This window comes from Oncorhynchus gorbuscha, linkage group LG05 (genome assembly GCF_021184085.1).
Source record: "Oncorhynchus gorbuscha isolate QuinsamMale2020 ecotype Even-year linkage group LG05, OgorEven_v1.0, whole genome shotgun sequence".
In the NCBI taxonomy this organism is placed as follows: Eukaryota; Metazoa; Chordata; class Actinopteri; order Salmoniformes; family Salmonidae; genus Oncorhynchus; species Oncorhynchus gorbuscha.
The window spans coordinates 66,175,110-66,191,972 of NC_060177.1; the positions used below are offsets into that span (position 1 = coordinate 66,175,110).

At 41.3% G+C, this 16,863-nt stretch overlaps 1 protein-coding gene across 1 annotated transcript in view; it reads right to left on the reverse strand.

The window, feature by feature from the left end:
* LOC124036317 (probable E3 ubiquitin-protein ligase HECTD4) overlaps positions 1 to 16,863 on the reverse strand; it is an 85,454-nt gene that overhangs the window by 67,888 nt on the left and 703 nt on the right. Inside the window, 2 exon segments of the mRNA XM_046350747.1 lie at positions 1,145 to 1,518; positions 1,520 to 1,702. Of these exon segments, the coding sequence (XP_046206703.1) occupies positions 1,145 to 1,518; positions 1,520 to 1,702 (557 nt within the window).

The window sequence follows — 16,863 nt, forward strand, 5'->3', positions numbered from 1 at the left end:
GTCTAGTTTAACGCTGATGTACAAAACCGATGTCAAAGCTGATGTGCATACCTATATAACATAGGTAGATAACGTAATGACGCCACAAAAAATACAGTGCTACACGTGCAAAACAGCCTTCCTAACCGAGCCCACAATGTCTGCTGTGTGGATTTATTTTGAAGTTTCAAAGGAAGATAACAAAAAGGCCATATGCAACGTTTGTGCTGCTATTATTTCCAGAGGGGAGAAAGTGAAATCTTTCAATACCACAAACCTAAGTACTCATTTGAAAGTGCATCACCCCCAGACGTTCAGCGACTACTTAGAACAAAGGCAAACAACTATTTAACTGTACTAGAATGCTTTAAAAGGTTAGCTAAAATTCTAAATATCTGTATCAGGTTTTTTGACAAGGAAAATATTGGATATCGGTATCGGCCAAAATCTTGTATCAGTGCATCCCTAGCTAGGACACTGAATAGCTCGGACACCTACACGGGCTAGCTACAACACGGGCCAGCTACGACACAGGCTAGCTACGACATGGCTAGCTATGACACTGACAGGGGCAAGTTAGGAAACTGACAGGGGTTAGCTAGGACACTGACAGGGGTTAGCTAGGACACTGACAGGGGTTAGCTAGGACACTGACAGGGGCTAGCTAGGACACTGACAGGGGCTAGCTAGGACACTGACAGGGGCTAGCTAGGACACTGACAGGGGCTAGCTAGGACACTGACAGGGGCTAGCTAGGACACTGACAGGGGCTAGCTAGGATACTGAAAGTGAAAACAGAAATGGGATGACACTATACGGCTTGCATAATCACCATCTGGGCAGTATTTTGAAGGTGGAGTAAATGAGCCAGACAGGTAAGCAGAATCAGATGATCCAGAATACTACTATATCCTCTTATGGGCTCCCGAGTGGCGCAGCAGTCTAGGCACTGCAACTCAGTGCCAAAAGCATCACTACAAACCCTGGTTCGATTCCAGGCTGTATCACAACCGGCCGTGATTGGGAGTCCCATAGGGCAGCGCACAATTGGCCCAGCGTCGTCTGGGTTTGGCCGGGGTAGAATTTGTTCTTAACTGACTTGCCTAGTTAAATAAAATAACAAAATACATTTTAGTCACTTGTGGTGTTACGGGTGTGGTCTCACCTGGCGCAGGCGAGGGCTACCAGGGCAGCGGCGGCATTCTCCCTCTGCCTGTATGCATGGAACATGTATGTCGGAGCCTGTCCCTGCTGGGTCTGTGCTGTCTGCTGGACCCCCTCCTCCAGCCAGGAGCAGAGCAGCCCCTCCAGGCCGTTGAGGCAGTCTGCGGGTTCCTTGCTGAGGCTGAGGGGCTGGCAGTCACGCAGGCAAGACAGCAGCACCTCCGCCGTGACCCCACAGAGTGCAGGGTCACTGCGTGTCTGGGACTGCAGCAGGGGGAAGACCAGTAGCAGGCCCACACGGGAAGTGAAAGGCGCCTGTTCAGGCTGCTGCAGCAGGCCCTGCCGTTTTAGCAGGGCCAGGGCCTCCTCATCCCCCCCCCCCGGCCCCCTCCCGGTCCTGCTGTTCCTCCAGGGCCAGCTGACGCTGGGCCCCCCACAGGCCCCGCAGCGCATTCAAACGGTACTCAAACAGGCGGGCATACGCATTGCTTTGGTTACCACAGACGGCACGGAGACGCTCAGCCAGCTCCGCAGGGTTCTTTGTTTCGAATGTGAGGATCTAGAGAGAGAGGAAGAGAGAGAGAGAGGAAGAGAGAGACAGAGAGACAGAGAGAAGGAGAAAATGTGAGTGATACATAAAATAGCAATGAAGATCTATAACCAACAGGAGAAAGTACAAATCCGTGGGGAGACAATGGGTAGAGATTTTAAAGTGATGACCGCATCCAGTATAGTGCACGGACTGTAAATCACCATCAAGCTGGGATCTGGCTACCTCTTAATCCAATTTAGAACAGAGCACTGGTACAATATGAGATGTCAAATCAAATCTCATTTTTCACATGCTTTGTAAACAACAGGTGTAGACAAAGAGTGAAATGCATACTTAAAGGGCCCTTCCCAAAAATGCAGAGAGAAAAATATAGAACAATTACAACATAAGGAGTAAATACACTAACGATAACTTAACGATAACTTGGCTATGGTGTACCAGTAACGAGTTGATGCGCAGGGGTACAAGGTAATTGAGGTGTCTTCAGAAAGTATTACTGCCTGAATATAAAATGTACTTATGTCACTGACCTACACCCAACACCCCATAATGTAAAAGTGGAATTATATATGGAGCGATTTCCAATGCCAACAGAAATTCTATTTTTTTTTATTTGTATTAGGATATTGAATTTGAATGTAATATTATTTTAATTTGTAATGCAATTCATGAATTGAACATGTATTTCAGGATTTGAAATTGAATTAATTTTGCATTCAGTTTAAAAATCCATTTCAATTCAATTTAATACATATAGTAAATATTTATATATTTGGTTTCAATATGGGAGATATTGCATTCATTTTTCATGTATCAACTTTACAAACTATAATTGAGTTGATCCAAGTTTCATAAATTCAACTTCTAAGATGTATTCAGATTCAGTGCTCTAAATTCAGAATAAAACCCAGAGACATCATCATGGTACTGTGCCAGCAAGGAAAGGTAAAGGAGACCAGATAGAATCAAACGCTCTCTGTGGTAAACAGTAGATTCTATCGGTTTCTGAATGGATTTACTTCCTATGAATTTGGCTCTAGCATTTTAACCATTTTGGATATAAGCTATTATGACCCCATTCATGATAGCAAAGACACTCTGGAACATGGACGTGATCATCACAGGCTGAGCAGGACACGATAGAAAGTGGATATAGTTGAATAGCCCTATCATATACTTCTAAGAATAGCCTTTCCATTCTATTTAATCTTGCTCTTGTGACTGACTGGGTTCAAACCAGGTCTCCTGTATGTCACAAGACTATTAGCCCACTTAGCTAAAGACTATAGGGATAAGTTCAGGAAGTGCATGAAAAGGACAACACACTACTTGCTTAGTGAGTAGCCTACAGGTTTTTGCAAAAGAGTTCTTTAGCAAAAACCACCTAAAGGACTGACCATGAGAAACAAGATTCTCTGGTCTGATGAAACCAAGATTGAACTATTTTGCCTGAGTGCCAAGCGTCACGTCTGGAGGAAAACTGGCACCATCCATACGGTGAAGCACGGTGGTGGCAGCATCATGCTGTGGAGATGTTTTTCAGCGGCAGAGACTGGGAGACTAGTCAGGATCGAGGGAAAGATGAACAGAGCAAAGTAGAGAGAATCTTGATGAAAACTTGCTCCAGAGCACTCAGGGCCTCAAGACTGGGGTGAAGGTTCACCTTCCAACAAAACAATGACCCTAAGGACACAGCCAAGACAATGCAGTAGTGGCTTAGGGACAAGTCTATGAATGTCCTTGAGTGGCCCAGCCAGAGCCTGGTCTTGAACCCGATTTAACATATCTGGAGACCTGAAAATAGCTGTGCAGCGTCACTCCCCATCCAACCTGATAGAGCTTGAGAGAATCTGCAGAGAAGAATTGGAGAAACTCCCCAAATACAGATGTGCCAAGCTTGTAGCGTCATACCGAAGAAGACTCGGGGCTGTAATCGCTGCCAAAGGTGCTTCAACAAAGTACTCAGTAAAGAGTCTGATATTTCAGGTTTTAATTTTTAACACTGTTTTTGCTTTGTCATTATGAGGTATTGTGTGTAGATTGATGAGGGGGTAAAAAACAATTTAATACATTTTAGAATAAGGCTGTAACATAACAAAATGTGTAAAAAGTCACAGGGTCTGAATACTTTTTGAATGCACTGTAGGTAGGGGTAAAGTGATAGGGCAACAGGATGGATAAACAGTAGCAGCAGTGTAATATTTGTATTTATTTAACCTTTATTTAACCAGGATAGACCCAGAGGTTAAAAACCTATTTTGCGAGGGCGACCTGGCAATATGGAAAACTACACAAACGCGTGTACATAAAATCTTGCAACAACAAGAAATACACAAAAAAAGACACGTGTCACAACTTACAGATACATTTATTAGAAACAACTGCAGCCATCAAAAACAGTGTCGTTGATCAGTCTTAAACAGGCAAGTACGCTAACTCCCATAACTGTAATATCTTTGGAAGCATGTTCCAGATGAAGGGGCATAATGGGAAAAACATTGTTTCCCCATCTCAGTTCTCGCCTTAGGAACAGACAAGGACAGCAGTGACTGTGAAAGGAGACTATTGAGTGACTGATCTGGTCAGTAAGGAACAGAGGGAGTTGTCCTATCAATACTTTGTATACAAAAGTACACCAGTGCTTTAGACTCCTGGTGAACAGAGGGTCCATTGCATCATGGCATACAAATCACAGTGATGGGTGAGTGATCTAGCATGTGATAAATCTTAACGCACCATTGATACACTGTGTCCAGAGTTAATGTTCCTAAAATAGAAACCCAATTTCAACTTCGGTTTCTTGGTCAAGTTATCAATGTGCTGTTTAAATGTGTTGCTAAATTGAATATATGCGGGAGAAATAAAAGGTTAGACCCTTTAAACCCAATGATATATATTAAAGAATCAGAATACATTAGTGTGGAAATAAACTACACCTTGTTGAATTTCTAAGGCACAGTAATAATACATTACAATTCTATTCATGTTGCAGATGTTCTTACCCAGAGAAACAGTCAAATACAACATTACATACTTTTTCTAAATAAGTGGTGTGAAAAATTGAGATTGTGGGGTTATTTCAGAGATAAAAAAAAACAATATTGCGCATCATCTGCACTTAGGCAGCACTTAAGCCAGGTATCTATTACAGTGTGTAGTCCAAGACGCCACTACACCATTTAGTAGGCACATTTTTTATTGACTCAATTTCAGATAGACTTAACGTTCATTGGAGGCTGAGATTGTGCACCAACCTTCTGCACCTTGCTCTGCAGAAGGGCTTCTACTCCATGATGCTGGTATAATTAGCCAGAATCTAAGCACCATGGGCTGATGGGATGCTGGATGACCTGATCAATCATGAGTTTGGCAAAGTTAGCCCAAAGAGAGGCAGGTATAAAAAAAAAACACACTAGACCATAAGGTCACATGACATAGGGAAACAGAGAAACAGTAGAAATCCACTTTTTCAAGGGGAAAGACGATGGCCAGAGCTGACCCATAATGTTAAGTCATCATTTTAGTCAAAGTATGATATAAACTCAGCAAAAAAAGAAACGTCCTCTCACTGTCAACTGTGTTTATTTTCAGCAAACTTAACATGAGTAAATATTCGTATGAACATAACAAGATGCAACAACTGAGACATAAACTGAACAAGTTCCACAGACATGTGACTAACAGAAATATAATAATGTGTCCCTGAACAAAGGGGAGGGTCAAAATCAAAAGTAACAGTCAGTATCAGCTGTGGCCACCAGCTGCATTAAGTACATCTCCTCCTCATGGACTGCACCAGATTTGCAAGTTCCTGCTGTGAGATGTTACCCACTCTTCCACCAAGGCACCTGCAAGTTCTCTGAAAATTCTGGGGGGGAATGGCCCTAGCCCTCACCCTCCGATCCAACAGGTCCCAGACGTTCTCAATGGGATTGAGATCCGGGCTCTTCGTTGGCCATTGCAGAACACTGACATTCCTGTCTTGCAGGAAATCACGCACAGAATGAGCAGTATGGCTGGTGGCATTGTCATGCTGGAGGGTCATTTCAGGATGAGCCTGCAGGAAGGGTACCGCATGAGGGAGGAGGATGTCTTCCCTGTAACGCGAATCAGACCTTCACCCCTGGTGAGACAAAACCGCGACTCGTCAATGAAGAGCACTTTTTGCCAGTCCTGTCTGGTCCAGAGACGGTGGGTTTGTGCCCATAGGCGACGGCATTTGAAAATTGCTCCCAAGAATGAACCAGACTTGTCGAGGTCTACAAACGTTTTCTGAGGTCTTGGCTGATTTCTTTTGATTTCCCATGATGTCAGGCAAAGAGGCACTGAGTTTGAAGGTAGGCCTTGAATTACATCCACAGGTACACCTCCAATTGACTCAAATTATGTCAATTAGCCTATCAGAAGCTTCTAACGCCAATACATAATTTTCTGGAATTTTCCAAGCGGTTTAAAGGCACAGTCAATTTAGCGTATGTAAACTTCTGACCCATTGGAATTGTGATACTTTGAAATAATCTGTCTGTAAGCAATTGTTGGAAAAAATGACTTGTGTCATGCACAAGTAGATGTCCAAACCAACTTGCCAAAACTATAGTTTGTTAAGAAGACATTTGTGGAGTGGTTGAAAAACTAGTTTTAATGACTCCAACCTAAGTGTATGTAAACTTCTGACTTCAACTGTACATGTCCTGATCAAAGTAATTTTAGCGTATCATTTCACTTCCCTTGTGAGAATCATGAGCATGAGCTGGCTTTGCTTTGCTGTAACCACAGTTGAAGACTGCTAGCAGCCTACTAAAATATTGCACTGGTAAATGAAAAAAAATGAAAAAAAATCCAACAGCCAAACATATTCTTTACCAGCCAAAATAATCAATTGCCTTTTCGTGTCACAAATACATTAATTTCAGTACATGTGAATACAAACTTAAATAAGCAAGAGCAAGATTTGAAACAAAATTTTAATATATTGATCAAGAGTTAAATCAAGTTTATTTGTAGAGCACATTTAAAAACAACTGTAGTTGACCAAAAGTGCTGTACAGAGTGCAAAAACACCAAACATTGGGCACACAATGAAATAAACAAAACATAAAAGATACAATGAATAAGAGTACATAGAAGTGAAAACAGGGCAACAGCAATGGTAAAATACAATTATGAGAAGTACAGTGGACATAGAACTGGTGCTCTCCTGATACAAAGGGGAAACATCAGAAATACCCTGATTAAATACAGTTTAAAAAAGAGGCTTATCAGATGCTGGTTAATTTTGGCTGTGCCTAGATTTAATTTCCCAGCCTGAATACAACAGAAGAAGTCTTAAACTCAAAATTCTACTGAAGTATTTGCTATTAAATGTAGTTAAGGATCAAACATAAAAGTACATTTGAAGGTTTTGTAAACCTATCAGATGCTTAATCATTTTAATCAACTTAAACCTCAACTCCTCACCCTCTCTTTGCATGGTCCATGAAGTCTGGCCTCCTGCTCCTGACAAAGAGTCCTGGTGTCACAGCATCAATACTTTTAAAGGATCATACTCCCTGATCTCTGGAGAGGACAGCTGGACCATAAGGAGATCTGACAGTGTGTCAGACTTTAGGTTGGACCGCCAATCGGTTTTCACCTGTTTCATGGTATTAAAACATTCAGCTATGGAGGCAGGGAAGGACAGGACCAGGTCAACAAATGCCAGAAAACCAGGACAGGAATGCTGATGGCTCCTGTTGACAAGGAACCAGGACATCTTCTGCAGGGACTGGGACTCTTGGTAAATCAGCACCTTCAGAACAGTTCACTGGTCAGGGATCCTTTCAACATGGATGCCAGAGGTCTCCATGACAGTCCAATGGTCAGGGATCCTTTCAACATGGATGCCAGAGGTCTCCATGACAGCCCACTGGTCAGGGATCCTTTCAACATGGATGCCAGAGGTCTCCAGGACAGTTCACAGGTCAGGGATCCTTTCAACATGGATGCCAGAGGTCTCCAGGACAGTTCACTGGTCAGGGATCCTTTCGACATGGATGCCAGAGGTCTCCAGGACAGGAAGTGGTCAGGGATCCTTTAAACATGGATGCCAGTGGTCTCCAGGACAGGAAGTGGTCCACCAGGGTTTCCAGTTCAGTGTCTCCATAATCTAGAATAATTAAATACATTACAACAAGCATCATGCAATTTTAATTCTCAAACTATAAAAATATGATAATGAACCTAACTGACCTGTAATACAAAACATAAAGTAACCTGCTGCTGCATCTACTGACACTGGCCAGTTGGTGAAGCTGACCAGCTTGGTGGCACACAGGACCCTCACACTGGCATCCTGGAACCTGTCAGTCATACTCTCGACTAGCCTGTCAAGCATTATGTCTTGTGATGTGACGAGGGTCTTGCTGTCACCTCTGGTCAGCAAAATTCCCTCATATCTGTGGCCTTCATCATTGGCCCTTCTCTGATGATAAAAGGCCATCCTTTCAGAATTTTCCTTTACAACACACTCTCACTCTCTCTCCCACTCTTATTAACATAATCCTTTCTCTTAATTCTCTTAAGTTAAGTATTTCTTATTGCAGTTTAAATAAACATACCTGTTTTTGTACTTCTTAAGTACTGCCTGTGTTGAGCACAAGGAGCTGTGGGCTTCTGCTATGGTGATGGCGGACCTCTGCAGACAGTCAGACAGGTTGCTCAGGTGTGTTAGAGTGTCATGCAGGAAGCCACAGAAGCGGATAACAACAGCCTCCCTTGCAGTACTGTAGTATTTCCTCGCCTTGGCCCGCTGGACACCTCTGGCATTTTGGGCATCAGCAGATTGGATCTGAAATACATAAAGAACAAATAGACAATGAATTGCTATCCAAAAAAACTATTAGATATGACAAATTTTATCAGTGCATAAAGTATGGAAACATGATGTTACCCTGTTTGTTGTTTTTTACTGGACATTACATATTGATGATGACTTTGAGTACTTAGCATAGCAATCTAGAGCCACTACCTGTTCCAGGTGCTGGACAAGCCACTGGTAACCTCGCAAGAAGTGGTCCAGTGCACGCAATAGGTGTAAACTCTTTGGCCTGCTTCTCATTTCTATATGTCGAGCCCACAGTGATTCCTTTTTTCCCCATCCAAACTGCAAAAATGAAACATCAATTAATTCAATAATAATTAAATATACAATCATGTTATCCAATATAGCTGGCAGTTGATTGTGCAAAATTAGCCTTCCACCCTTTGTTTCCTTAAGAATCAACACGATAAGGCTAGTAAAGTCAATTGTGCCACAATGCTTTAAAATGTAACCAGCATCTGGAGACAAACATTAAAATATTATGTTACAGAGCCATAGGAAAGCATGGAGATCCATGTCAGCATTAGTAGGCCTATAATTTTCTGGAATTTATACACTATTTTGAGGTGAACCAAAGCTTATCAACAGCTGAGAAATAACCTACAATACTGGACCACGTCTGCTAAAAAGATTTAAAAACTCGCTACAAAAAGTACTAGTCTAGCTACAAGAGTAACAACATTTTCACTTACTCACACATCCACTCCAAGTCAGAAAGTGGTCTCACCTTCTTGCCAATGGCATGTACAGTCTTAAACAGCATCTTCATCTTCGTGCTGGTCTGCTCTGACATTGGTATTAGCGCCATCACAGAGGGTGTCAAGAGGAGAGGCTCCGATTGAGGCCGGGACAGACACGCAGGCAATGTGACACTTGCTGTGTGCATGGTCACACATGTTCTCCAGCTTCATAATTTTAAATCTGATGACAAATTAGTTTCTGCTTTTATCTTTAGCATACTGGCGACACACAGAACAACTCATCACCACAGCCTCCACATGATACTGTAGCCAGCCTCTTGAATCTCCATCTCCAAACCTCCATTTCTCATAAAACTCTTCGTGATTCGTCCTCCTTTTCTTCTGTGGGTTTTCATTTTAAAGGTTGGTTTACTCCAGGTAAATGTTGCCACATAACAGCTATTTAATGAACGGTAGCTAGCAGCAGACCCGTGGCAAGTGAGCGATGTCGAGTAGCCGATGTCCCGTACAGTAAACAGTGCTGTGAAACTAGAGCACTAGAGACAGTCTGTGGTAAGCTGGCAAATGGCCATCATGCCAGATATTTTATTAAATGGCTATTTTGGTACAAACATTCACCCTCCCTTGTGGCGGACAGCCTTCTGAGATTCTCGCCAAATGGACAATCTACCTGCATTTGGCACTTGGCGGGTGTTCATTTCGAACTGTGCTCATGGGGCTGACATCGCTGGTCCAAATGTCAGTCGTGAAGCTAATAGCAGTGATGCCCATAGCAAGTAGCTCATAGATGTGCGTTTCAAAAATACTGTGTAACTACGGTAGGGCAACATCTGAAAAATAGAGCCTACTTGGTAGTGTGTACCGGGACTCGAGGTGCTCAACCAGTCAGCAAAAGCCAACATCATCCACAACAGAGAACAGTTGATTGTCAAGGGCCATGAATTCCATTATCTTGGCGTTAATGGATTTCACCTTTGAGTTGTCTCGCTGAAATTCTCTCTCTCTTTCAAATGACTGCTTGACTTGAACTGGTTTTGTTTTTTTCTGCTTTAGTTCTAAGTAGTCGCTGAACGTCTGGGGGTGATGCACTTTCAAATTAGTAATTAGGTTTGTGGTATTGAAAGATTTCACTTTCTCCCCTCTGGAAATAATAGCAGCACAAACGTTGCATATGGCCTTTTTGTTATCTTCCTTTGAAACTTCAAAATAAATCCACACAGCAGACATTGTGGGCTCGGTTAGGAAGGCTGTTTTGCACGTGTAGCTCTGTATTCTCCATGGCGTCATTACGTTATCTACCTATGTTATATAGGTATGCACATCAGCTTTGACATCGGTTTTGACATCGGCATTAAACTAGACATCGGGCCTATGCCGACATTTTTAACTAATATCGGCCGATTCCGATATGCTTACCGATATGTCATGCATCCCTACAATTTGAGAGATGCCAAAACTTAAGATAAGAATAGATGGCGAAGTCAAAGACAGGCCAGTGGTTCCCATCTGTGGCGAAGTTCTCCCTAAATCAATGCTTTTGACTATCCAGCTCGAAAACCAGCGATAAGCCTTGTTCGCATTGGCAGTTTGAAGTAACTCAAATCCAATTTTTTTGCATATCCGATTCTGTTCTTTTTCCTGCAGTCTGAACAGCAAAAAAAATGCACAAAGTATCAGATATTTCACGCCACATTTCAAACCATCTTGGTAGGTGCTAGATAACGTTACTCTTAACAGTTTGACAAGAACATGTGTTAGCTAACTAGCTTGTTTATTGTTTACAAAACAAATGTGTGAATGCACAAGAAAGTTAAACAGCTACCTAAGTGACTGCTGTGGTTAGCCAAAAAGAAGTCATTTTGAAAGTTGGATCATCTTATCCTTTGAGGCTTTAAAGAGTGTACTTACACTATGACTTTGAACATTCAAAGCAAATGAGAAATGTCCATGGCAGGCATTGTTGTTACCTTAGCTTGCTAAATAACTTCTAAGTGATAGGAAGCATGAGTACCACTAAGCAGCTTACACCACAGCACACACACCCGCAGTTAATATAACAACTAGTGTAGCCATGTCAGCAAATGACTGCTGTCTGAACACACAAATCCAAATTGGTCACTTGTAACTTGCTGTTTGGACAGTCAGTACTCCAAAACAGATTTGAAAAACAAAACTGATTTGAGCATTAAGGATTGCAGTGTGAACAAGGCTATAGAGCGAGCTGGCTAATCTTTTGAAGACGGTGTACAAAAAAATATATAAAAAGCAACTGATAACATTAGCTAGCTAGATAAGGTTAGCAATACAGCATACTCGCTAGCCAGCCTGACAGCTGTTAGTGCCCTATTTGTTGATGATTATCAACTCCATATGGAAATTATCACACCCAATTCATGAATAAGTAGCCTTTGTTATTCTTTGGAGGTAGAACCGAAACATGCAACACATACTTGTCCTGTACTGCCATTGAACCAATGAGGAGTGGCATGGGCAATAAGGGCTTTGCTTTGACCTCCACCCGTCAGACCCAGAGCTAATCCAGTCCCACTATGAAACAGCATAAACAAGATGTCACACTACAGCACCTTGGGCACAGGTCTATGGCTAGCTAGCACAGCTGCTCCATCGCCCCAGTCATTGCTCCATCCGTATGAAAAATAAGAACATTTTAGAAGCAGGAGGTGTACGCAGTGAAGTCTAGTCCTCTCAGGTTGATTCATTCTCAGTGTTCCTCTGTAGCATGCCATCTGTCTGTTACCATCTATCAATCTATGTCCCATTTATTTGTCTGTTTAGGTCTACCATCACTGATATGGCTTTAAAATACTGAGCGTGCAAACATTGCGCATCAGCCATTGCACGTGCACTAGGCTTCATTGCAAAGTTTATTTTGGACATTACATTTACTATTAGATTAATAACTGGTTGCTAGCAGTAGGTGTTATAGTTAGTGATCGAGCGAATGTGTTTTGAGTTTCCACTTCCTCAGGTGGTGAATGAGCACCAACTGAATTAGGCCTATATAATATTAATGCACATAAAGATGAAGACAAATTCATGTCTATTAAACAAACAAATCAGACCCTATTTTGACAGTAAAATAACAAATAGCCTAATTGTCAACCTAAAATGCATGACGATCACTGGATTAAGTTGCACAACAAAATATTTTGAATCAAGCATTCATGCTTGGAAATGTTAGATGTAACAACTTATTTACTTAATACCATCTCTGTAGTCTATTACACTTCTTAAAGTATTGTGAATGACTTTATAAGATGAATGAAATTAATTATGTTGTGCGACACAGCGAAACACATTTCTTGGGTGCCACCAAATCATGGGCTAGTCCCACCAACTGAAAAGGTTAGTGAAACCAGTGACAGCAGGGGAAAATGTTCGTCCGGAGCCATGATGATGTCAGGGTTGACTGGACAGGACCTTTTAACATTAGAACCACCTGGCCTTTCAGCCTTCAAGTACCCACTAGAGAACATAGCTGGGCGTTCCATTTAGCATATGCATCAGCTGCATATCAACCCGCAAGGTGTACAAACATAAGCACCAACACTTTATAAATAGTGCATATTGTAAATGATGAATTGAATGAAATAAATATTAAAAAGGATATGTTTTATATAATTCTACAAAGTCCTAGAAAAAACCTAGGCCTATTGCCTATTTTCATTCACCTTACAAAAAAAAAGTAATCTATTTGATCAACTTTATTTGTAGATTTGATTAGTAATGGAGTTACAGTAATTAATGAAGTCCAGTTACAGCTTATTTTTGACAAAGTAGAAACTAAAAATATTATAATATAATAACCAGCCAGGTGCACAGGTGAAATTGTCTTCCATTTTCCTAAACAAAAGTACAAGAACAACTGTAGAGGATAAATAGCATAAAGAAATATTTTTGTTAATATATTCATGACAAGATATAAAAAGTAATTTGTTGATTGTATGGGACACTGTATTGAATTCTTATATGCGTGCCTTTACACATACATGAATCAATCTCCTCTTCATGCTTCGGGTGCACAGTCAGCACTAGAGGTCGACCGATGATGACTTTAACGCCGATACCGATTATTGAGCACGAAAAAACCAGATACCGATTAATCGGCCAATTGTTTATTTATTTATTTATTTGTAATAATGCCAATTACAACCATACTGAATGAACACATATTTATTTATTTTACTCCCCAATTTCGTGGTATCCAATTGTTTAGTAGCTACTATCTTGTCTCATCGCTACAACTCCCATACAGGCTCGGGAGAGACGAAGGTTGAAGGTCATGCGTAATGAACACTTGTTTTAACTTAATATAATACAACAATAAAATAAATTTAGCCTCAAGTAAATAATTAAACATGTTCAATTTGGTTTAAATAATGCAAAAACAAAGTGTTGGAGAAGAAAGTAAAAGTGCAATATGTAAGAAAGCTAACGTTTCAGTTCCTTGCTCAGAACATGAGAATATATGAAAGCTGGTGGTTCCTTTTAACATGAGTCTTTAATATTCCCAGGTAAGAAGTTTTAGGTTGTAGTTATTATAGGAATTATAGGACTATTTCCCTCTATACCATTTGTATTTCATTAACCTTTGACTATTAGATGTTCTTATTGGCACTTTAGTATTGCCAGGGTAAAAGTATAGCTTCCGTCCCTCTCCTCGCTCCTCCCTGGGCTAGAACCAGCAACACAACGACAACAGCCACCATCGAAGCAGCGTTACCCATGCAGAGCAAGGGGAACAACTACTAGAAGGCTCAGAGCGAGGGACGTTTGAAACGCTATTAGTGCGCGCTAACTAGCTAGCCATTTCACTTCGGTTACACCAGCCTCATCTCGGGAGTTAATAGGTTTGAAGTCATAAACAGCGCAATGCTTGACGCACAACGAAGAGCTGCTGGCAAAACGCAAAGAAAGTGCTGTTTGAATGAATGTTTACACGCCTGCTTCTGCCTACCACCGCTCAGTTAGATACTTAGATACATGTATGCTCAGTCAGATTATATGCAACGCAGGACACACTAGATAATATCTAGTAATATCATCAAACATGTGTAGTTAACTAGTGATTATGATTGTTTTTTATAAGATAAGTTTAATGCTAGCTAGCAACTTTCCTTAGCTTACTGCATTACTCCACAAGGAGTGCAACGAGAAAGAGGCAGGCCGTTATTGCGTTGGACTAGTAAACTGTAAGGTGGCAAGATTGGAATCCCCGAGCTGACAAGGTAAAAATCTGTCTTTCTGCCCCTGAACAAGGCAGTTAACCCACCATTCCTAGGCCGTAATTGAAAATAAGAATGTGTTCTTAACTGACTTGCCTAGTTAAATAAAGGTATAATATATATATTATTTTTTTTATCGGTGCCCAAAAATACCGATTTCTGATTGTTATGAAAACTTGAAATCGGCCCTAATTAATCGGCCATTCCGATTAATCGGTCGACCTCTCGTCAGCATACAGCGTTGGGGCTTTGTGTGAGCAAACACCACCAACAAAATCTCACCACTGTGTGGGGCACTGCAGTTTTCATGGGCCTTGTTTCGTGTGCACCTGCCGCAGGTGTGGCATAATCTTTCTGAAGCGGTTGCGTGGAATGCTCCACCCCATACCTATCAGACCAAAATGACTCCACATCAACGCTCTTCCACCATGTGCCCCGCAGAACATATAAAGGTCCAATAAAAGCTTCGAGTCCAGACACGTCCCACATACTGTTTCCTTTTCTGTGCGCATGAGCAACAGTACAATCGCTGATGTGCTGCAACATCTACACGTCACATACCGTAAACTCGTCACTCTTTTCTTACCAAAACGTGCCATCCCTCCCCGATTCCAGTCTCATCGTGGCAGTTGAGATCACCATCTCAGTTTGTTCTGTTCTGTTTTTTCTGCGGCGAAGTTCAGGCATCGGAGGCGAAGGATCGAAGTGAACATCAGAATCAGATGAAGACTCATCAGCAACGTCGATTTCAAGTTCAATATCCGATCCTCCATCCTACTCCAACTTATCGAAATGCTGCAGCATTTGCAATGCTGTCAGTGCGTACATTCGTTTGTTTCGGCTTGCCATTGTGAACTACACACATTGTATTTTGTACTCAGTGTCTGATTTGACTCTCAAGAGGGGAAATTATATACCATTTCCAGACTTTCATAATAAAATAATTAGACCACCCACAATTGTTCATCATCATTACACTATTGTTCTAAATTCAACCCTCATTATACAGATAAAATTCAATCACCCTTTTCACCCTCCTCATCATTCAGTTCATTGAAGTCACATGCACCATTATCTGTTTCAATTGGATTTCTATCGCCCCCTCATCCATTGAAAACAGAATAGCATATTTTTATTGTACGTTTAGTATGTTACTCTTTTTTGCTTAGTAGCCAGAGCAATGCTGTCGTGCAAGTGGTCTTGTGCTGAATGCATGGACAGCATAGAAATTCTTGGGAAATGTTACATTTGGACATCTTGAATTTTGAGATATTTGATTATGGTAAGTGTCGTAGAAACTGCAGAACATGCTCTTTCTGATACTATAGAAATCAAAATGTTTTATCTGCATGTGACTGAAGGAGGATTTGATAAAGTAAGCTGTGTGTAAATACTTTCTAAAGGAAGTGTAGATTAGGTGAAAGAAAACAATCTTTGTAATTAATTTTGAATTCAGGCTGTAACAACAAAATATAGAATAAGTCAAGAGGCGGCAGGTAGCCTCGTGGTTAGTGTTGGGCCAGTAACCGAAAGGTTGCTAGATCGAATCCCCGAGGTGACAAGGTACAAATCTGTCGTTCTGCCCCTGAACAAGGGGCAGAACCGCCGCCATTGTAAATAAGAATTTGTTATTAAATGACTTGCCTAGTTAAATAAAATAAAAATATAAATGAATACTTTCTAAAGGCACTGTGCCAATGATGAAGCATTCTGTGCTGAACAAGACCTCTTGGCTACTTACTGGCTTTCAAGAGCGCTGAATTTACTGTTTCCTATTGTATTTGTCCAGTTTGTGTGCTTTGAAGAATTTAAGTGAGAATAGGTCGGTGAGCTGATGAATACAACAATAATAGCCTGCCACCACTCAAGAGCACCCAATGTCTGGACCAGAGGGGACACGGTTCCAACAAAGGGTGGGGATTTAAAGGCCATGATAATAAGCTACCCTTGCTAGCTAGCTACGTCGTGAGTCATCATGCCTACACACACTGTAGCAACTAACACTACATTATCTTCAAATTATATACTGTCTGCTAACTAGCCTGTTACTGTAAACAATGGTCAACGTTATGTTTCAATGTTATCTTTAGTTAACTAGCGTAGTTATTAGTCATGCTCCACTTCAAGCCGACGTTGGCGTCCTTAGCTAGCTAATGTTACACATGGACATAACTAGCGAAACGTGTTGCTATTAATGTGACTTTATTCATATGGAATTATATAACTTGCTGCTTGTCAATCCCTACTAGTTAATGCTGAGCAGGTAGGTAGCTAGCGCCTGACAATTTAGCTAGCTAAGTTAACGTTAGCTGTGTTCGCTTCCTCCAAGAAAAAAAATCTAAATGCAACCGTTGAGATGCA